The following is a 23,543-nucleotide window of genomic DNA, read 5'->3' on the forward strand; positions in this document are numbered from 1 at the left end:
GACACACTGACCAGATATTTGGAAGCTGTGGCTGGATGGTTACGTGGGAGCCGGTTGAAGCTAAATCCTTCGAAGTCAGGAGACCACCAGGGGGCGCGTTGGAAGATGGCCGACAATAATTCAAAATGTTTATTCGGCTTTACGCCCATCATGAAACACAACACAACAAAACAAATCAAATAAATCAGCGGACTCGTACAAGCCACAAGTAGTATAGCACAGTTTACAACTCACAGTTGTAAACTCACAGCCGACAATAACATCTCTCTGACCCACACGAGGTAGTTCAGGGGCTGCTATGGGAAGTAGGCAGCCTTCCCTTCCCACCAGGATATGGTGCGACCCTGTCTTGCCAGCGGTGTTCATAATGCACCCCCTGATCCGAGAGATGGGGGTGCAGAACACTTGGCACGAGCCCTCGGTGAAGTCAGCTTTTCCTGACGCCGATTCCGATTAGCGCGTGCTGGTTGCTTCAGTCTGGATTTATAATTGGAAACAGATGATTGGAAATGAACCTGAAGCACATATATCAAGCAATGCTCAACGATAAGACTGCTGAATAATGGATCTCTGCGACTGAGAGCGACGGACGGATAAGTAAATCTTTTGATATGGTATCACCAAGAGACTGTGTGTTTGGAACGAAGGGGGGTGGTGGAAAAACTTTTTTCTTTATGTGATATGATGTGATAAAAATAATCCTCCACTCCAGAAAGAAACAAGATTGTTGCGTTTTTTTAAGAAGCATAAGCAGAAGTTTAAGAGCTGTGTGGGAGATGGAAAAAAGATCGGTGGACACTGAGGAATTTTTATGACACAGTCAAAAAAATGGTGTCTCGCCAAGACAGGCTGCAGGAGAAAAGAGAAAGATGGAGGAGGAGTATCAGGAATGTGGAAGGAGAAGGAGTACGAAACTGAAGTTTGACCTGACAGAGCCCCCTAATCTATTTGATTTATTCGGCTAGCCTGGAAAAATAAAGGACAATGATGATTAATTTTGTCTACGGAGGTGCCGAACAGGGCTGTCCTGGATTAAACCCACACAGAGAGAGAAACCAGTTTTCATTCGGCTTATGAGAATCATCAGAGATCGCAAAGAAAGGAATACGATAACAACAAGATGAAGAAAATACACAAAGAACTATCTGGTCTGAACTGGATAGAACTGACTAATGAATGCAGTAAAATAAGTGAAGTCTGGAAATAGCCGGAATTTTGGACTCGTGCGGAGCTTGATATATGGCTACTCCCAAAAAATTTAAAAATTTGGCTGTATAATTTGGAACCAATGTGATTTGAATAATATGATGTGATTGGCCTGTTAATAAAAATTATTTAAAAAAAAAATCCTTCGAAGTCAGAGATCCTGTGGCTGGGATGGGACGATATGGGGTTGGGGGGGGGGCAACTCCCATCTCTTGCGGGGGGGGCAATTAGTGCCAGCACCGTCTGTTAAGAATTTGGGTGTAATCTTCGACACCACCCTTTCCATGGAGGCGCAGATTGCAGCTATAACAAAGGCGGTATTTTTCCATCTTTGCCAAGCTAAGCAGTTGGCTCCTTACCTCTCTCGCCCTGACCTAGCCACTGTGATCCACGCAACGATCACCTCCAGACTGGATTATTGTAACTCGCTCTACGTGGGGCTGCCCTTGAGACTGACCCAGAAACTCCAGCGGGTGCAGAATGCCGCGGCGAGACTCCTTACAGGGTCTTCGCTGCGAGATCACATTCATCCGGTGCTATACCAGCTGCACTGGCTCCCGGTGGAGTACAGGATCAGGTTTAAGGTGCTGGTTTTAACCTTTAAAGCCCTATATGGCCTAGGACCCTCGTACCTACGGGACCGCCTCTCCTGGTATGTCCCACAGAGAAACTTACGGTTTTCAAATAAAAACATCTTGAAGGTCCCAGGCCACAGAGAGGTTAGGCTGGCTTCAACTAGAGCCAGGGCTTTTTCGGCTGTGGCTTCGATCTGGTGGAACACTCTGTCACAAGAGACTAGGGCCCTGCAAGACTTGACATCTTTCCGCAGGGCCTGCAAGACAGAGCTGTTCCACCAGGCCTTTGGCCAAGGCACAGTCTGACCCCCTCCTTTGGTAATCTTCACGGAGCTCTGGCCCAATGGTTGCCATTGGTTTGATTTGAATTAATTTTATAACGAATGATTTTAGAGTGTTGTGTTGTACTGTTGTACTGTTTTATTGTTGTTAGCTGCCCTGAGCCCGGCTTCGGCTGGGGAGGGCGGGATATAAATAAATTTATTATTATTATTATTATTATTATTATTATTATTATTATTCCCAGGCCATTCCAGCAGTGAAATATCATTATCTTGAATGCACCTTTTGCACACAGCAGCAACACGACATAGAGCTGAATCCTGCTGAAAATATATAAATGCTTCGGTATCTGGGAAAATATCACCTGCGGAACACTTCAGTTTGGGCTCACGTATTTCGTTTATGCATTTTCCTGCATTTATATTCCCATTAATGGCGTAAATTCTGCCCACACCTTTTGCTGCCATACAACCCCAGATCATCACACTGTCTGGGTGTTTCACAGTCGGTGCAATGCAATTTGGATGTAAATCTTATCTGATTCTTCTCCTCTTCTCCGATTAAAGAAACTCACGTATTTCATGCCATCACTACCAAGCAAGGTAGTGTCCCACTGTCCAGTTAACATGGGTTTAATCTTTTCAACTTTTGCTTGAGAGATTACAATGGCTTTTTCCTTAGAATTCTAACATTTAGATCAGTCCTTGCACTCAACTTCCCATTACATTGCGCCATGTCATCTTGTATACACCCAGATGATTTTCTTGTCATGTAGGGACAGTCTCTCCACTCGTCCATCGTCACTTTTGTAGTGACTGAGTCTCTTTATACCTCTTAAAAAATATAGAAAGGCTAACTTTGGTTAAGTTTTTCCTAATCTTTCATCTAATTTCTTCGTAACTGTAGCCTTGTTCACTTAATAGTACAATCTTACATCGCTTTCTGGGTGACCTGTCAACGCTTTCTGCCATTTCTATAATTTTATTATGTTTTACAACCTCACTAAATGAAAGAACACAAAAAAACAACTAACTTGATAGCAATCACATAACACACTGAAAATGTCAACCTAAGCAAGTGGTGCCTCCTTTTTCTGGTTATTTGGCTATAACGTTTGATAAAATACAGGTAATTGAAGAAACTTTGTTGGATTGCTTTCTTGATTAAATTATCTTTCCATTGATATATACGGTAATTTTATTTTCACCACTACTTTATATAAACAAAGCAACATTCAACAACTCATCCGAATCTCATATTAAACAAACAACACAGGTAATTTGGCTCCTAGCTTTTCTATCCCAGTTTCTAACACTGCCTGGTTCCGTGTCTCAGAAAAGGTGATTCAATTCAGACCCCATGCCAAGCCATGGTTGGTGCTAATCAGAGCTTAGAACCCAAAACAACACAGGGGTCCAGAATGCTGACTGGGCCTTGGGTCCCCTTGCCCTCCCCACCCATGATTTTACTCCAGTGAGAAGGCTTTTCCTTGCCTTTGCTGGACCCTTCTCTCTCTCTCTCTCTCTTTTTAAAATATTTATTTATACAACAAGAAAAAAAACACATAAAAAACACAAATACCAAATTACACACAAATTACAAAAATAACCATAGACACATAATTTTCTTAGCAAACAATAAAACATCTATTGGTCTTAACACTAAAGACCCAACCTCCCGTCTATTCCATATTTCAAATTCATATTACTTATTGCCAATACACACTTTTATCATTAATTAAACTTATTCTTAATAAATCTAATTTCTTATATCTACCTTGCAACTATTACTGAAGTTCCTCGAATGCTGCGACAGAATTTAAACTACTATATTTATTTTTCAGATATTCTTTGAAAACCTCCCATTTTGAAACAGATTCCTGTTTTGATTTATTCTTTATTTTTTCTGCTAAACCATCTAATTCGGCATATTCTGTCAGCTTTTGGATCCAATCTTGCATAGAGGGGATTTCATTACTCTTCCATTTTGCTGCGATCAAAACTCTTGCTGCCGCCGTCACATATAAAAAGATACCCTTCCTCTTTTGTGGAATATCCAAATCTGTTATTCCCAGGAGGTAGGCCTCTGGTTTTTTATTGAAAGAGATCTTCAGCATTTTTTGCAGTTCTGCATGTATACTCTCCCAGAATACCTGTATTTTCCTACATATCCACCACATATGGTAGAATGTTCCTGAGTCTCCGCATCTCCAACAATTACTTGACACATTTTTATATATTTTGGAAAGTTTCCATGGTGTTAGATACCATCGATGTTGCATTTTTTGAAAGTTCTCTCTAATCGTGTAACAGTTTGTGAATTTCCAATTGATCCATAAATTTTTCCATTGGGCCATGGTTATTGAATGGCCAAAATCCTGGGACCACCTCACCATTGCCACTATTACCTCCTCCTCCTTGGCTGTCCAGTCAAGGAGGAGTCGATAAGTTTTGGAAAGAGTTTTTCTTTTAGAATTTACAAGATCAGATTCAAATCGGGACATTTCTGTTGAGAACCCCTTTTGTTTGTCAGATTTAATTTTTTCAAATAACTGATGGTATTGGAACCAGTCTGAAATGTGTTCTCTTATTTCCTCAAAGTTTTTAAATTTTATTTGGTTATCTTCATTTTTTAGAAGTATTTTATATGTTGGCCAGCTTTCCTGAGTATTTTTCCGTTTTACTGCTATGGCTTCTATTGGAGAAGTCTACCACGGGACTTTAGGCTCCATCAGGTCTTTATATTTTTCCCATACAGCAAAGAGTGACTTTCTTATTATATGGTTGGTAAAATTTTTATGAATTTTCGCTTTTCCGTATATCAGGTAGGCATGACATCCCCAACGATTGTCAAAACCTTCCAGGTCCAGGAGGTCCAGATCCTGCAACGTGCACCAATCCTTTTAGCCAGGTGAAACAGGCTGCCTCGTAGTAAATTTTTAGGTCGGGTAGGGAAAAGCCTCCTCTTTTATGTCTATTAAGATCAGGTGTTTAATCCTAGGTTTCTTCCCTTCCCACAGGAATTTGGAAATTTCTCTTTGCCATATCTTGAGACAACCTGTCAAGTAAGGTAGTGTCCCATTGTTCCGCTGTCCAGTTAACATGGGTTTAATCTTTTCAACCTTTGCTTGAGAGATAACAATGGCTTTTTCCTTAGAATTCTAACATTTAGACCAGTCCTTGCACTCAACTTCCCATTACATTGTGCCAGATGATTTTCTTCTGTCATGTAGGCACAGTCTCTCCACTCGTCCATCGTTACTTGCCTTTGTACACATTCCCTGCCGTAACAAGTCTGATTTTGTAGTGACTGAGTCTCCTTATACCTCTTCAAAAATATAGAAAGGCCAACTTTGGTTAAGTTTTCCCCAATCTCTCTTCTAATTTCTCCATAACTGTAGCCTTCTTCACTTAATAGTACAATCTTACTCACTTTCTGGAGCCAAGTCAAGTCTTTGTGCCATATCTATAATTTTATTATGTTTTACACCCTCACTAAATGAAAGAACACACAAAACCAACCAACTTGATAGCAATCACATAACACACTGACAAAAGTCAACCTAAGCAAGTTGTGCTTTCTTTTTCTGGTTATTTGGCTATAATTTTGATAGAATAGGGGTAATTGAACAAACTTCGTTGGATTGCAATCTCGATAGCATTCTGGATCGAATTATCTTTCCACTGATATATAATTTTATGACATTACTCCAAATGAAGTGGTGTTGTGAGCCAGCAAACCTCTGAAATACACTATTCCAAAAGTCTTCCACAATTTTGATCACTACTGTATATCAAACAAAGCAACATTCAACAACTCATCAGAATCTCATAATAAATATGTTGGTTAATGACAAAAAATGCAGGCAATGGAAACTTCCGGGTTAGCGCCATCAATTAATGGCGGATTCCCTCCGAGCTCCGGAGGGATTGGCTCCGCGGGATCGGGTCTTACCGCTGCGGCAAAGCGGAGACCCTTAAAAATCACAGGCGGTGAAGCCTGTGAGCGTGGGGACTCGGCGGGCACCTTTTGCGCCCCCGAGCTGCGAAGGAGCCTTTTTAAAGGCTCCAGAACGGTACAGGGTGAGCGGCGCGGTGCTGAGAGTCGACTGCTTCTTCTGTGGAGTGAAGCCGCACAGCCATTTGTTGGAGAGCACTGACTTCTTTTTGTGAACAATTGGACTCTAAAGCAACAACCCGTGAGTAGTACGGAAATGGGAATTCTAAAGAAAAAATTTTGAATTCGGTACGATCAGGGAAGATCTAAACAGGAAGTCCGCCTTCCCTCTCTGTAAACAATTTAAAGCAAAGGACCTGTTAACTAAGGTCTAGAGAATTTTTCTTCTTTTTTTTGTAAAAGACTTTAATTTCACGGTTTGGCACTATATGAAATTTTACTGGAAGCAGGGGAGCCTGCGGATAAAGAATTAAATCTGGGAGCTGAAGTGCCGCCACCCCCCAGACCCGGGAGTGTTCCGCGATAGCCTGTTGATGAGGTATAGAAGATCTTGACAGCTGTCAAGTTAGCTGTCAAGACGGAAAAAGAGGACTTTGTTTCTGTTGCTTCTGCTGGTTATATTTGTTACAACCTGTTGAAAATAAGGAAGGGCTGATACAAACTAACCGGATTTTTGGATTTGAGCTGAAAGGAACATCAAGGAACTAAAATCCCTCTAGAGGGGGTTTTGAGACATTACAAAGAATGGCTGGAGGAGGGAAAATTCAGGCTGAACTTAACAGAGCATTTGTTCTTTTGGGAAAGTTACAAGGTCAAATTGATGTTTTGGCTACAAGTGTTACAACTCTGGACTTAACAGTAAATACCATCATTGAATTTGATAAGGATCTGAAACAGGGAGCCTATTTAAATGGACAAACAGAGAAACTTGAGAGCTTTGAGAATTTGGAGAAGGAGATATATGTTGTCCCTGAAGAAAAGGAAGGAGGAGCCGTAATCTTGCAGATGTCAAAGGAGAGCTGTAATTGAGGCCTGACATGATGGCAAGAAAGGAAAATAAAAACTTGATGTGGAAAGTCTGGCCTGAATTGGAGAGTGAAAAATGGAGAGATCTCCTTATGTGGACTTCTGAAGACCTAAGGATTACAAATTTGATTAAGGTGGAAGTTGGAGCTTTGGGGACAATTGGACTTGAAAGGAGTATGAAACAAGATTTGGAATACCCCATAGGCTTTACTTTTAAGTATGGAAGTCTGGCTGGAAGAAATATGGATCCTGTTGGGCCGGAGCTTCGCCGAGATTTGGTGTTTAATATTAAGGACTATCGGTCGGAGCCAGACATTACAAATTAAAGGCTCTTGCAGATGACTTAGTACTGACCTTGCAAGAGCCAGACACTAGTACCAAAAGAGCTTTAGAATTAATTCAAGTATTTGGCCAGGTCGCAGGATTTAAGTTGAATAAACAAAAAACTAAGGTACTGGAAAAAAATTTAACAAATGTTGAAAGGGATAGATTCCAAGAGGAAACTGGGTTAGTGGTGGCAAAGAGTGTAAAATACCTGGGGATTAACATGACATCTAAGAATGTAAACTTATTTAAGGACAACTATGATAAGTGCTGGACTGAGATAAAGAAAGACTTAGAAATATGGTCAAACCTGAAGCTTTCCTTGTTAGGTCGAATTGCAGTAATCAAAATGAATGTATTGCCTAGAATGTTATTTTTGTTTCAGACATTACAAATTGTTGATAAACTGGACTGTTTCAAGAAGTGGCAGAAAGACATATCTAAATTTGTCTGGCAGGGCAAAAAGCCCAGAATTAAGTTTAAGATACTTACCGATTCTAAAGAAAGAGGGGGGTTTGCCCTGCCGGACTTAAGACTCTACTATGAATCGGCAGCTTTCTGCTGGTTAAAAGATTGGCTACTTCTTGAAAATGCAGACATTCTAGATTTGGAAGGATTTGACAATAATTTTGGTTGGCATGCATATATCTGGTATGACAAGGTCAAAGTGTATAAAGGTTTTAAAAATCATATTGTCAGGAAAGCACTATATAATGTTTGGATACGGTACAAAGATTTACTGGAAAACAGAACTCCCAGGTGGCTTTCACCTATGGAGGCTAAGGAGGTAAAGAAACTTAATATGAGAACCAATTGGCCGAAATATTCTGAGATTTTAGAACAAGAAGGTGGTGAATTTAAACTACAAAGTTATGAGAAAATAAAGTCTAAGGTACGAGATTGGCTCCATTATTTTCAAATAATGGAGGCTTTCAAACAAGACAGGAAAATTGGTTTCCAGGTGGAGAAATCGAAATTAGAAACAGAACTGTTAGAACCCAATACTAAGAATTTATCAAGAATGTACAACTTGCTGTTGAAGTGGAATACAATAGATGAGACAGTGAAGTCTGCTATGGTTAAATGGGCACAGGACATAGGTCATGACATTATGTTTGCTGACTGGGAGCAGTTATGGACCACAGGTATTAAATTTACGGCATGTAATGCCTTACGAGAAAACATTATGAAAATGATTTATAGGTGGTACATGACCCGAGTCAAGCTTGCGAAGATTTATCATTTGCCCAATAACAAATGTTGGAAATGTAAAGAGACTGAAGGTACCTTTTTCCACCTTTGGTGGACCTGCCCAAAGATTAAGGCCTTCTGGGAAATGATTTATAATGAAATTAAGAAAGTGCTTAAGTGCACCTTTAACAAGAAACCAGAGGCATTTCTCTTGGGTATGGTCGGCCAGCTGGTGTCGAAGAAGGATAAGAATTTCTTTTTGTACGCTACTACGGCAGCAAGGATTCTTCTAGCAAAGTATTGGAAGACACAAGAGCTACCCACGCTGGAGGAATGGCAGGCGAAAGTGATTGACTTTATGGGACTGGCAGAAATGACCGGCAGAATCCGCGACCAAGAGAAAGAGACTGTGGAAGAAGATTGGAAGAAATTTAAGATGTATCTTAAGAATTATTATAAAATTGAGGAGTGTTAAAATGCTGAGGGAAAAGAAGACGTAGAATTGCAGCGAAAAATTGGGTTTAATTTTAGGGTGGAATAGAAAAAGAGGATGAATTTATATTTAATTGGGCAAGAAAGGTAGCTGAATAATGGTACTAAATTAAGGATGCAAAAAGGGAAAGGTATGGGGAAGTCCGGGAAAAGAGGGTTATGGAAATTCAGGTTAAGAAAATATGAGTTTTTTTGTTTGTTTGTTTTTTATGTTGTTTTTTGTTTTTGTTAAAAAATTGGAAATCAATAAAAATTTTTATGAAAAAAAAAGAAAAAAAAAATAATATTAAGGACTATCAAAAAGACCGGCAGAGAGGAAGTGAGAGAGAATTAAGAGCCTCGGATGTAAGATCTCCAGGCTGATTGCATATTGAGACTGATAGACATTTGTTGGGGACTGAAACCGGGAAGGGGGTATGGGTGGAATAGAAATTGGGAATTTAAAGGGTACATAATTATAATTTGTTTTCTTTTTTATCTTGTTATTTGTATGAAAATTGGGAAATTCGTGGAAGGGAATTGTGGTCGATCTTAGAAAATGTTTTAAGAATAAGTATTGATGTATAAGTATAAGTTCATAATAAATATGTTGGTTAATGACAAACAACACATGTAATGAACATACACCCAACTCCCTTCAGTTCTTCTCCATTTATTCCTGAGGCTCTAATCCCTTTTTGTCTCCATTGCAGATTGCGATGAATTGGAAATTGAGAGCAAAGGTGACAACGAAAAATTCCCCAGAGAGGAGAAGCCACACAAAAATTTGGAGTGTGGAGAAAGCTGCAGTCAGAGCTCCCATTCCACTTCCCATCAACAAAATGTCATTGGAAAGAAACTCTATCAGTGCATGGAATGTGGAAAGAGCTTCCGTCAGAGCTCCCATCTCATTTCCCATCAAAGAATTCATACAGGGGAGAAACCCTATCAGTGCGTAGAATGTGGAAAGAGCTTCACTCGTAGCTCCTCTCTAACTTATCATCAAAGAATTCATACAGGGGAGAAACCCTATCAGTGTGTGGAATGTGGAAAGAGCTTCAGTCAGAGCTCCCATCTCATTTCCCATCAAAGAATTCATACAGGGGAGAAACCGTATCAGTGTGTGGAATGTGGAAAGAGCTTTACTCATAGCTCCTCTCTAACTTCCCATCAAAGAATTCATACAGGGGAGAAACCGTATGAGTGTGTGGAATGTGGAAAGAGCTTCAGTCATAGCTCCTATCTCACTTCACATCAAAGAATTCACACATGGGAAAAACCCTATCAGTGCGTAGAATGTGGAAAGAGCTTTAGTCAGAGCTCCGATCTCACTAAGCATCAAAGAATTCATACAAGGGAGAAACCCTATCAGTGTGTGGAATGTGGAAAGAGCTTCACTCATAGCTCCAATCTCACTTCCCATCAAAGAATTCACACAGGGGAAAAACCCTATCAGTGCGTAGAATGTGGAAAGAGCTTCAGTCAGAGCTCCAATCTCACTTCCCATCAAAGAATTCACACATGGGAAAAACCCTATCATTGCGTAGAATGTGGAAAGAGCTTCAGTCAGAGCTCCGATATCACTAAGCATCAAAGAATTCATACAAGGGAGAAACCCTATCAGTGTGTGGAATGTGGAAAGAGCTTCACTGATAGCTCCAATCTCACTTCCCATCAAAGAATCCACACAGGGGAAAGACCCTATCAGTGTGTAGAATGTGGAAAGAGCTTCAGTCAGAGCTCCGATCTCACTTCCCATCAGAGAATTCATACAGGGGAGAAGCCCTATCAGTGTGTGGAATGTGGAAAGAGCTTCACTCATAGCTCCAATTTCACTAAGCATCAGAGACATCATACAGGGGAGAAACCCTATCAGTGCGTAGAATGTGGAAAGAGCTTCACTCATAGCTCCAATCTCACTTCCCATCAAAGAATTCATACAGGGGAGAAACCCTATCAGTGTGTGGAATGTGGAAAGAGCTTTAGTCAGAGCTCCGATCTCACTTCCCATCAAAGAATTCATACAGGGGAGAAACCCTATCAGTGCGCAGAATGTGGAAAGAGCTTCACTGTTAGCTCTAAACTCACTTCCCACCAAAGAATCCATACAAAGGTCGGAAAAACCATTATATAGCTTTAGGAGCCAGGCAAATCCGCACCTTTTTAACCAGGCCTTATTGACATCTAATGCTATTTTAACATGTGATGTTTTGTGTTTTTATGTTGTGTTTTTATGTTCTAAGCATTCTGAGATATGTGGGTGTAGGGAATACAGCCACTCTTACTCTTAAATTCCTTGGGGTCTTTGCCCCCCATAAAATATTTGAGGAGGCCACCCCCAGGTTTTCTTTGTGTTTTTTTCAAATGCAACCTTTTATTCTTCTGCTGCTTGCCATACAATTTCACTTTCAATTTGCCCTTTTAAGAAACTTTTTAAAAACCGCACAAAGGTCATGAGGAAAACAAAATACAAGAAGATACAAACATGGACAGGTCCCATCTTTGCGTGCAAAATGGAAAAGTTGCTTTAAAGGAGGCTTTCCCAAACTTGGGTCCCCAGCAGCTCCCGGACTACAGTTCCCATCGTCTCTCCCCATTGGTCCTGCTAACTAGAGATGATGGGAGTTGTAGTCCAAAAACAGCTGGAGACCCAAGTTTCCTTTAAAGGGAAAGTAGACTGGCCTTGTGATGCCCTCTGCTGGCCAAAAGCACTGCCCCAGAATCTGAACCACCCCCAGTACTCCTAATTGGAATTTATAGAGCACAAAACTGAAGTTTGATCGGCACTTCAACCTCTAGTCAGCTTCTAGGTGCTTTCTGCACCACCTAGAGTACCCACAGAATTGTGGCTTCTACTGGCAACACACAAAGGAGAACAAATAAAAGACAAACACAATGAGCAAGAAAAAACCTGGAAAGGGCCATACCAAATGGACATCCGGTGTGAAGAGGTCACTTTCCCCACTGCTGAACAATGCCACAGGTAGAGGTGATGAAATGCTAGAAGTGTTCTCTGGGGCACGGGCAGCTGCTGAGAAATGGAACTATGGGCGCAAAATATTACAGTGGTGCCCCAGAAGACGAACGCCTCGCAAGACGGAAAACCCGCTAGACGAAAGGGTTTTTCCGTTTTGGAGGCGCTTCGCAAAACGGATTTCCCTATGGGCTTGCTTCGCAAGACGAAAATGTCTTGCGAGTTCCTGCGGGTTTTCCCCCTTCCCCCCCCCTTTTCCTAAGCCGCTAAGCCGCTTATCAGCTGATGTGCTCATAAGCCGCTTAACAGCTGATCGCTAAAAGCTGCTATACCGCTAATAGCGCTAATCCGCTAAGCTGTCAATGGACTTGCTTCGCAAGACGAAAAACCGCTATACGAAGAGCCTCACAGAACGGATTAATTTCGTTTTGCGAGGCACCACTGTACTTTTTAAAAAAGTTGCTGCCTTTATAGGCATTGCTATTCAAATCGTGTGCATGCATCCTGTGATTGATAGTGCAAGGCGGGACTTACCTGGCCCCCCACCAATATTTTATTCAAGTCGGCAGCACTGGGTCGGGTGGTTTACAGATTAAATAAATACATAAATCGCCTCCCTTTGCAAATATTCCAGCTTGTCTATATCCTCATTTATTCTTCTTTAAAATGTATTTGCCCTTCATCTGAAGATTTTACATTATAAGCATACAGGATGAAAGCATGGCTTTCTCAAAAACAAGACAAGCCAGAGAAATCTCTTCTTTTCTTTTTTTGGATGGAGTTACAAACTTTGTTGTTCAGGGGCCTGCTGTGGAAATAGTGCATCTCTATTTCAGTAAGGCTTTGGACAGAGTCCTCTGTGATATTTATGTGAGGAAGCTGGTAAAATGTGGGCTGAATGAGGTATATGTATTAGGACATCAAACTGGGAAAGAGGATTTTAAACTGACTGAAGAGGTTTTATGCCCTTGGGAATTTGGTCTCTTAAACCTACCCCTTCGCCTTCAAAATGAGACTGAATAAGGTATTTGTTAGGTGGATTTGACTGACCAAACCCAAAGAGGACTCCTTCATGGTTCCTCCTCATCCTGGGGAAAAGTGACAAGAGGGGTGCTGCAGGGTTCTGTTCTGGGCCCGATGTTGTTCAACGTCTTTATAAATGACATGGTTGAAGGAACTGAGGGGATGCTCCTCACATCTGCAGACGACACCAAACGGATCGTAATGGCGCCCTCTCTCTTCTTCGGCAACTGACAGGGAGACAAAGAACAGTGCAAAAGCACAGCAGAGCGGAAGAGATAAGACTGACTTCTGTTCTTACACTTCCCAAGCCTAGGAAAGTAAACAGGGGCATGTGACATACTAGCCACATATCCAGCAATGGGAGGAGTGAATTGCTAACACAGCAGACATGATTGCAGGTGATATAAGGGGGAAAATCTGCTCCTTTTTCCTTATGGGGTACCCAAGGGCCCATATAGAGTCTTTTTGTAGGTTCTCTATTGGTAGGAGAAAATAACAGACCAACCAGAGAATATTGAGAAGCAAAGCAGCTAGTAAGCCTGTTCTTTATTAACTGTTGCAACAGGGTTCTCCACCCACAAGCAGGAGAGAGGAGGAGGACCACGAGCCTGGCATGCAAACCCTTAATAGAGACATTTTTAATTGCCCAACCTGGAGTTCAAGACCACCCCCAGAAACTGTCAGGATATGAGTACAATGCAGCTGCAAACAGGCAGCTCAGTGTTTACATCGTATGATGTGGCTAGTCCTGGGAAAGAATCTTCCAGGCAGTTCAGGGGATTCACAAGGCTTTGTTCTCAGTGTAATATGAGACCTTCCTGTTGCGTATGTGAAGGAAGTCTGTGTCACTTGCTCGGAGGAGACTGAACTGATCGGACATGTTTTTTGTGGAGATGTATAGTCAGAAATAAACAAGATGTAAAAAGCCTTTCTGACTATCTTCTTTCTCCTGCTGGTTTGCAAAGGGGGTGTGCATCTTCCATTCCGGGGGATGTCGCCTATCAAGATCTCCCTGGACTGTCCGGGATGTCAGCCAGAGAGGATCACCGGTAAACAGGCCCCGGGAGCAGGGAGAGAGGCCAGCCTAACCCGAGGGGGCAAGTTTTCCAACAGAAACATACCTACATCACAGAAAAGGCGGTCTACAACAGAAATCTGAGTGTTGTTTTTACCTTGTCTGCCAGGTTACCTGTTAATGGCCACTTGACTAGATTACCTGGGAAGGCTGGCTATTCTTTTGTAATGATAATACTTCATTCCTGAGCCAGGTCACAGGCTCACCCTATTCACACCTTAAATGTGCCCTTAAGGCAGGATTTGTGAGGACAGAGACAATGGGGAGGTTTCTGCATTTCCTTCGACCTTGTAGAGAAATATTTGAGGTGACTGAAAGAGTCAAAACGGCTTTAGGACTTTTCCTGTGGGTTTTGGACATGTGGTTTATATTTGAGGTGACTGAAAGAGTGAAAGACTCAAAATGGCTTTAGGATTTTTCCTGTGGGTTTTGGACATGTGGTTTATATATTTATATATGTGTTTGCTTGGTACATTTAGATCTCTCTCTCTCTCTCTCTCTCACCTAAAAATTCTTATAACAATTCCCCCCTTTGGGGATATAATTTTTTTCTAAATAATTGCTGCCTCACAAATAATAACCTTTTATGTTGTAAATGGATGCCTTCATGTAAATCTTAAGAGACTTGCATGTCAGGCCTCTTAAAGCTGTTTGCAGATGTAGCAGGGCACATAGCTGGACCTTGTACGCATCCTTGGCCTGGCACAGTTGCTCCTGTGATGCCCTGGGAATCTGATTCAGAGGCTGAACCGGAGGCCAGGGGTGGTCCCGGCCCTCAGGTGACCCGCCTCTTCTGGCCTTTAGGCGAGCACTTCTCCTGGGAGAAACCAGTTCGCCTCTCTGCCCTGAGCCTCTGCAGCTCAGGAGAGGCTGGAGGGTTACTGGACCCAGGGGGAGACTCGCCTTCCCCTGACAGGGCTGGGAGAGGCGCACCTGTAGGCAATGTGTCCTCAATCCCCTCCGGAGCCAGAGTAGACTTACCTGGTGCCTGCTCCTGAGGATCCGTCACAGGTGCAGGTGCCTCAGAGTCAAGGCCCTGCCCCAGCTCAGCCGGCCCTGGAGGCGGGACTCCTGTGCGGGCTGGAGTTCCTCCGGTTCGGCCTCTGAATCGGATTCCCAGGCCATCACACAGCCCAGTCTCAGGTTGCGGGAGCAACATTGTTGGAAACCTGTTTCTGCCTGCACCCAGACCTGTTCTTCCGGAGTTCCCAACCACGCCCGGCTTCTTGCTTTGGACCCCGCTTTGCCTTTGGTGGACAGTCTCCAGACCCTCGACCCAGGACCGGACTCTGAACACGCCTCATGGTAACCCCCCCGGGACCAGCACAGCTCCATCAATAGTTGGTGCTGAGACTGGAGCTCCTGGAGCCAATCTGTCACTGTGGGGACCGCAGATGCTGGCAGCACGTCTGGGAACAAACACGGATGGTAACCGTAAGTGGCCTGGAACAGGGTCTGCTGGGTGGAGCCGTTCACCACATTGTTGTAATCCAATGCCTCCAATGCCAAGTGGTCGACCCAGTCTGGAGGTACTCCAGGTTCCGGTGGTCGGTTCTCACTTCCACCAGGTGTCTTGCCCCCTCAAAATGATGGCCCCAGACCTCAAAGGCCACTTTGATGGCCAGTAGTTCCCACTCCCACACGGTATAGTTACACTCTGCCAGAAGAAGCTGGCAGGAATAGTAGGTGCAGGGTAACAGCAGCATATCAGGTCCGTGCTGCTGGGACAAGATGACACTGAGAGCCGTACTGGAGGCATTGGTCTCCACCATGAAGGGACGAGAGGGATTAGGATCCTGTAAAAGCGGCGCCCTCTGGAGACAGGCTTTCAACCCCTGAAACGCCACCTCTGCCTCCTTGTCCCAGGAGAACGGTGTCTTGGGGCACAGCAGTCGGGTCAGTGGGGTGGCGCGATGAGCATAGTCCACAATGAAGGTCCAGTAATAGTTGGCGAACCCCAGGAACCTCTGTAGGTCCTTGCGCTTCCGGGGTGCCGCCCACTCCTGAACTGCTGCCACCTTCCCGTGATCCATCTGCACCCCATCATGGGAGAGTTGGTGACCGAGGACGTCCAGTGACCGCTTGTGGAACTTTCACTTGCTGAGCTTAGCATACAGGCGTTGCTCCCGCAAGCGCTGCAACATGAAGCGGACATGACCCTCATGGTGAGCTGGGTCGTGGGAGTAAATCAGAATGTCATCTAGGTACACCACCACGTACTTATCTAGCAAGTCCTGGAACACGTGGTTGATGTACCGTTGGAACAGGGAAGGTGCTTTGCACAACCCGAAAGGCATTACCAGGTATTCAAACTGCCCATACCGGGTCCCAAATGCTGTCTTCCACTCATCCCCGGCTCGGATCCGAATCAAATTGTAGGCCCCTCGAAGGTCCAGCTTGGTGAACATCTGCGCCCCTTGCACCCTCTCCAGCAACTCCGCAATAAAGGGCAAGGGATACTGGTCCGGGATGGTAATCTTTTTAAAAAAAACTTTTATTTTGCTTTAAACAGGTACATATAAATATAGAGAACCAAAATTACAAAGGAAAATTCCTTAATAGTAATGGGGGAAAAAACTTTAAAAACTACAAAAAATATCAAAGTACATGACACAGAACATAAGCAACTATGGAAAGGATAAAATAAAAGAAAAAAGAAAAAAAAAAGAAAAAGGAAGATGAGCCAAAGCAGGAAGGCTCATCTATTGTACACTTCCGTCAAGCTCACAACAGATCATTATTCTTATCAATTATCTCTATCTGCATTCCAAAGGAATCCCTCATCTTGGTATCGGGGAACATTTCTCTATGCGGCATAATTCTAAAAATAGCCAGATATTTCTTGCTGAACCCTTGTCCCCTAAATAATTATTTAAACATTCCCATTCTTCTTTCACCACTTTTTTTAGGTTTACCCCTTATTGCATCTGTCAGCTTTGCGAGCTCCAAGTACTCGCACACGGGATGGTAATCTTATTCAGGGCCTGGTAATCATGGCAGGGACGAAGCTCCCCACACTTCTTAACAAAGAGTACTAGAGCGTCGGTGAGCGTGGTAGAGGGCCGAATGAACCCGCGCTCCAGGTTCTTGCTGTTACGATATGAGTACAACGCAGCTGCAAACTGCCAGCTTGTTTACATCACATGATGTGGCTAGTCCTGGGAAAGAATCTTCCAGGCAGTTCACGGGATACACAAAGCTTTGTTCCGTGTGTAATATGAGACCTTCCTGTTGCATTTGTAAAGGAAGTCTGAGTCACTTGCTTGGAGAAGTTTGAACTGATCGGACATGGTTTTTTTGTTGAGTTGTAAAGTCAGAAATAAACAAGATGTAAAAGTACTTTCTGACTATTCTTCTTTCCCCTTACAGATAGGTAGCCGTGTTGGTCTGCCATAGTCAAAACAAAAAAATTCCTTCCAGTAGCACCTTAGAGACCAACTAAGTCAGTTCTGGGTATGATACACAGGAGAAGGGGGTGTGCATCTTCCACGCTGGGAGATGTCACCTATCAAGATCTCCCTAGTCTGTCTGGGATGCCAGCCAGAGGAAGATCACCGGTAAACAAGTCCCGGGAGCAGGGTTAGAGGCCAGCCTCTCCCAAAGGGGCTAGTTTTCCAACAAGTGGTAGCACGCGGATGGTGGCTACAAAGTAACAGCTGCAACTGTTAGGATATTTCCGTTCCACCTTAAAAGGGAGCAGGCTGTGTGAGTCACAGAGTCTGCGTATTTCCTGTTTCTCAGGATGTTTATGTTTGCTATTGCTTTCGTTTTCTCTCTCTCTGCGCCAGAACACGCTAGCAGTCGGTCATGTTTTTCTTTGTTCTGACCAACGCTGAATAAACATTCTAAATGATACCCTCCTGAGTGCAACTTTTGCTGTGTGAATTCTGCTGATAGAGTGTGCATCAGCCCAGGAATGTGGCAATCTGTTTCTGAGGCTTGGTGCCGCTAATTGCTGATACTGCGTGATTATGGGAGGTCGATGGATCATCCGGAGATGAGGTGGAGGCAGTGATGGCCTTTGTCTCCCTGGCAGTATCCCAACAACAGGTTGTGGGCCCAGATTCACAGCATTTACAGGAGGGTAAAAATGCGACAGACTGCTGAGGTATGTGGAAAAGCGAAAGAGGAGGCTTTTCTGAAAGCCGTGGCCGAGAGCCTTTGATGTCTGGCTGGCCTAAGTTGGTCTGGGAGCTGAGCCAAGAAGGCTTCGTGATTAATGGGAGCCAAGATAAGGACTCTTTGAGGTAAAGAGAGAGGCTCGGGCTCAAGGAAAACCTGAAATGGAGTTTTTCCAAGCCTCTGCTGAATGCCCAAAGTTAAATGGGAAAAATTATCAGACCTGGGCAAAATGATGTGAGAGTTTGCTGCGTCAGTACGGAGTGTGGCAAACCGTGTCTCAAGCCCCTCCAGTTCCTCTGACAGAGAAATGGGAGGCCCAGAATTCGAAGGCCATTGACATAATCGTCTTGTCCGTCTCTCTGGAGGAAATAAAAATGCTTGCTGGCAATGTGACGGCACGCAAGATGTGGAATGCTTTGAAGAAAGCTCATTTGCCAGTCATCCCAGCTCAGAGTCTGAATGCCCAGGGTGTGAATGCATCAGAGGTCCTGGCTGTTTTCCAGAATGCGAGTGAATGCAGGGATGCAGAGGGCACCGGTTGCAAGCTGCAGGGGGAGCAGACTGTGATGTCAGCCCAGGCAGCATTCCAGCCTCCAGGGGGAGCCAAGGAGTCGGCAGCTGAGAGCTCTGTTTCTCGTGGGAGCCAAGGTCATTGTCTTTGCAGAGGCCGGAAGGCCAGAGGTAAACAAAGACAGATGCCTGCAGATGGCCTGAAGCAGAGGGGGGGATGAAGAGCCCACGCCAGTGGAAAACAAAGCGTTGTTTGCTGGCACTGCTTCACCAAAGGCTAAAGGCAAGTCTGATGGCCAGGAGCAGGGGGGCAAGCTGCAAAAGCCCATGCCAGTGGAAAGCAAAGCTTTGTTAGCTGGCACAGCTTCACCAAAGGCTAAAGGCAAGTCTCATGGCCAGGAGCAGGGGGGCAAGCTGCAAAAGCCCACGCAGGTGGAAAACAAGGTTTTGCTTGCCAGAAAAACTGCTCCAAAGGCTAAAGCCAGGTTTGTTGTGGACTCAGGTGCGAGTCGCCATTTTTCGAAAGATCGGCACCTATGTATCTCCTTAACACCTCAAGATGGAGAGATCCACCTGGCTGATGGAAGGACGTTGCAAATTGCAGGAGAAGGGACTGTTAGACTTGCAAGTTTGCATACAACCATCAGTAATGTACTTTATGTTCCAGGAGCAGCGGGCAATTTGCTGAGTGTCCCACAGCTGATTCTGCGTGGTTTTGAGGTTTCCTTCAAGAGGAATGTCTGTGTCATCAGGAAAGGCAAAGAGAACATTTTGCATGCAAAGTTTATGGATGGTTTATTCTGTATAACTTATGATGACAATGCTGTTGTGTCTAATGTTGATTCTGTAGAGATTCAGAACTTACAGGGTTAAGATGTTCTGAGTGACGCCTCACATTCTGACGTAAGTTTTGGAAGGAGGGAGGAGTTCTATTCTATTCTCTTTGTCTTTGAAAGAGAAGGGCGGCCATGAATGCTAGCAGCCCAGGAGAATCTGAGAAATGCTGAGCTGTAAATATTCTGCTGTAATTACCGCCATAAAAGCTGTTGCTTTGAAGTCAGCTGGGAAGACGCTACCGAAAGCGGAGGTCTGCGTTCTGAGGCAGAGCAGCTGGCTGGGAAGACGCTGGAGTTTTGCCTGATGCTGAGAGGCAGAGGAGGTGAGAGCTGAGAGCTGAGAGCAGCTGAGAATCGCTTCTCCAGAGACAGGTGCCGGAAGCTGCTGCTACGTGAGTAAGCTGGGGCACTGGGGGAGAAGATGGCGCAGCTCCAGAGGCATGGCTTTGAGCTTAAGCTGCCATGTGAAAAGTTGACGTGTGAAGGCTGGTTGCAGTGGAGCTTTCACGTAGAAATTCTTCTCGTGGGGACAAACCTTTGGGATGCAGTACAGCCACAGACAGCGGCTGGGACAGCTACAGAGCTGAGTGAAGCTGAAGAGTGTGTGCTTGCTTTTCTGGCAGAGAATGTGAGTGATGCGCTGAAGCCTATTGTCCTAGATGCTAAGAGGCCTGAGGCTGCATGGCTGGCACTCCGTGAGGCTTGTGAAGCAGGAGTGGAACGCCAGAGCCTAGACGCGGCTGCATCCGAAGGGGAGAGGCAAGATGGCGCTGGGCACATTCTTGAGAGCCAACACACAGCTGAGGGAAGCTGTGAGCCCCCAGAGGGGGACGAAGGGACTATTGCTGGCAGCTGTATGAATGCTGCACCGTGCCTGTGTGAGGAGCCAGGCCAGAGGCCAAGCGTTGGGAGCCCTTTACCCACCAGAGGGGGTGCAGGAAAACGTCCTGGGAGCCCTGAGAGCAGTGGGGGGGCAGTGAGCAGTGGAAGCTCTGAAACGGCTTGTTTTCCAAAGGCAACCAAGAGTTGTTTTCGTCGTCAGCTGGGTTCTTTGAAGCTGCGGAGAGCTAGACGCTTCAAGGCCAGCCACCTGCGAAAAGTCCAGATAAGCCCCAAAGAGTTGCGTGGGAAAGCAGAGGCCAGTCCGGTCTCCAAGGCAATGAAGGAAGTTGTTTCTACTGAAGCTGACAAGGTCCTGAACAAGGGGGAATTGGTTGACGTGGCAACCAGAGAGAACAGCTGCAGACGCCCAGAGGGAGGGGGCAGCGAGACTTTTGTTGCTATGGCGATGTTGAAGGACAGCTCCGAGAGAGACTATGAACTAAGCTTTGTAATCGATTCAGGAGCTAATCGCAACCTGTGAAACTGTGAAACTTGCAAGTTTGCATACAACCATCAGTAATGTACTTTATGTTCCAGGTGCAGCGGACAATTTGCTCAGTGTACCACAGCTGGTGGTTTCGAGGTTTCCTTCAAGAAGAACGTCTGTGTCATCAGGAAAGGCAAAGAGGACATTTGTATGCAAAGCTTATAGATGGCTTATTCTGTATAACCTATGATGACGTTGCTGTTGCTGTCTCTGATGTTGATTCTTAAAAATCAAAGTGGTTCTTAAATGTACCAAGGAAACACACACATATATGTAAACCACATGTCCAAAACACTCTTTCAGTCACAAATATTTCTCTTCAAGGTCGAAGGAAATGCAGAAACCTTCCCATTGTCTCTGTCCTCACAAATCCTGCCTTAAGGGCCCATTTAGGGGTGTGAATAGGGTGAGCCTGTCACCTGGCTCAGGAATGAAGTATTATCATTACAAAACAATGCCCCAGGTAATGCAGTTAAGTGACCATTAACAGGTAACCTGGCAGACAGGGTAAAAAAACACACTCAGATTTCTGTTGTAGACCGCCTTTTCTGTGATGTAGGTATGATGTATCTGGGCGGTGGTCTTGGGCTACACCCCTTCTGTGATGTATGCATGATGTTTCTGGGGGTGGTCTTGGACTCCAGGGTGGGCAATTAAAAATGTCTGTATAAGGGCTTGCATGCAGGGCTCGGGGTCCTCCTCATCTCTCCTGCGTGTGGGGAAGAACCCTGTTGCAACAGTTAATAAAGAACAGGCTTACTAGCTGCTTTGCTTCTCAATATTCTTTGGTTGGTCTCTTGTTATTTTCTCCTACCAACAGCGAACCTACAAAAAGACTCTATATGGGCCCTTGGGTACCCCATAAGGAAAAATGAGCAGGTTTTTTTCCTTATATCACCTGCAATCATGTCTGCTGTGTTAGCAATTCACTCCTCCCATTGCTGGATATGTGGCTAGTATGTCACATGCCCCTGTTTACTTTCCTAGGCTTGGAAAGTGTAAGAACAGAAGTCAGTCTTATCTCTTCCGCTTTGCTGTGCTTTTGCACGGTTCTTTGTCTCCCTGTCTGTTGCTGAAGAAAAGAGAGGATGCCATTATGATCCGTTTGGTGTCGTCTGCAGATGTGAGGAGCATCCCCTCAGTTCCTTCATCCAAGTCACTTCTCAAGACGTTGAACAACAACGGGCCCAGGACAGAACCCTGCAGCACCCCTCTTGTCACTTTTCCCCAGGATGAGGAGGAACCATGAAGGAGTCCTCTTTGGGTTCGGTCAGTCAAATCCACCTAACAGTTACCAAGTTCAGCCTCATTTTACCAGCTTCCTCACATAAATGTCGCAGGGGACTTTGTCAAAAGCCTTACTGAAATCGAGATGCACAATTTCTACAGCAGTCCCCTGATCAACATTCTAAAGCAGCAATGCAGCAGCAAGCAAAGGCTCTAGCAGCTCAGTCAGCTGCTTGTGGCTGGAAAGCCAAACAGGATGTTTGTGACTGTTGCCATGGGAACAAAGGGGCAGTCCATTCTCCTTATTGAGCACCGGATGTGAGCTCTGTGTGTGTCATATGACCTGTACAGGATGTACAAGGGTGGAGTTTATTCTTACTGCTGTTGAGTGCAGACATGTTTTCTCTGTACTGATGTAAAGGACAGAAATAAAAGATGTAAATAGATTTCTGTCTGCTTCTTTCCCCTCCCTGGGGGACACCAAAGGGGAGAGAGAAGGAACGGTGTGTTTTTCTCACAGCCTGAGAAGGATCGCCGAGACGTCGCCTGCTTATCTGCCACGGGAGTAGCAGCCGGGAGGTCACCGAGGAATATCTGCCGGTGCCTGGAAGACTGGCACATCCCTCTGACCCAGGCAGAATTCCAACAGTTTGTAACTCCATCCAAAAAAAGAAAAGAAAAGGAGAGATTTCTCTGGCTAGGCTTGTTTTTGAGAAAGCCATGCTTTCATCCTGTATGTTTATATTGTAAAATCTTCAGATGAAGGGCAAATAAATTTTAAAAAGCATAAATGAGGATATTGACAAGCTGGAACATATGCAAAGGGAGGCGATTTATGTCTTTTTTAAATTTGTAAACCGCCCGACCCAGTGGTGCCGACTTGAATAAAATATTGGTGGGGGGCCAGGTAAGGCCCGCCTTGCACTATCAATCACATGATGCATGCACACCATTTGAATGGCAATGCCTATAACGGCAGCAACTTTTTAAAAAAGTAATATTTTGAGTCCATAGTTCAATTTCTCAGCAGCTCTCCTTGCCCTGGAGAACACTTTTAGCATTCCATCTCCTCTACCTGTGGCATTGTTCAACAATGGGGAAAGTGACCTCTTCACACCGGATGTCCATTTGGTATGGCTCTTTCCAGGTTTGTCTTTCCTTTTTTCTTTTTTTTTAAATTATTTTTATTGAGATTTTCAGTTAAACAGAAAACAGACCAGAACAAACAATCAAAAACTAAAACAAACACTCTTAACGATCATTCTTTGGTACCATCATCTTATTAACATTGCGTTGGATCACGCCTTGACTTCCTTCCTATCCCGTTGCAGTTTTCTTGGTATACTTCTACTCTTACAGTTTCTGTTCCAATTAT

The 23,543-nt window shown here is 44.3% G+C and overlaps 1 protein-coding gene and 1 long non-coding RNA gene across 3 annotated transcripts in view; one reads left to right on the forward strand and one right to left on the reverse strand.

Annotated features, from left to right (window-relative positions):
- LOC307214755 (uncharacterized protein) overlaps window positions 1–11,212 on the forward strand; it is a 46,147-nt gene extending 34,935 nt beyond the window's left edge. For both annotated transcript variants that reach the window (XM_079973732.1, XM_079973731.1), the window contains exon 6: window positions 9,746–11,212. In XM_079973732.1, the coding sequence (XP_079829858.1) occupies window positions 9,746–11,166 (1,421 nt within the window). In that variant the 3' untranslated portion in view covers window positions 11,167–11,212. The remainder of the gene's footprint in view (window positions 1–9,745) is intronic.
- On the reverse strand, window positions 11,206–12,233 carry LOC307215227. The gene is made up of 2 exons (XR_013838405.1): window positions 11,463–12,233; window positions 11,206–11,379 (listed from the first exon to the last, which is right to left on the reverse strand). It is a non-coding gene; the product is annotated as an uncharacterized lncRNA (long non-coding RNA).
- Between the last annotated feature and the right edge of the window lie 11,310 nt (window positions 12,234–23,543).

Source organism: Podarcis cretensis, assembly GCF_951804945.1.
Source record: "Podarcis cretensis genome assembly, chromosome: 4".
Taxonomy (NCBI): domain Eukaryota; kingdom Metazoa; phylum Chordata; class Lepidosauria; order Squamata; family Lacertidae; genus Podarcis; species Podarcis cretensis.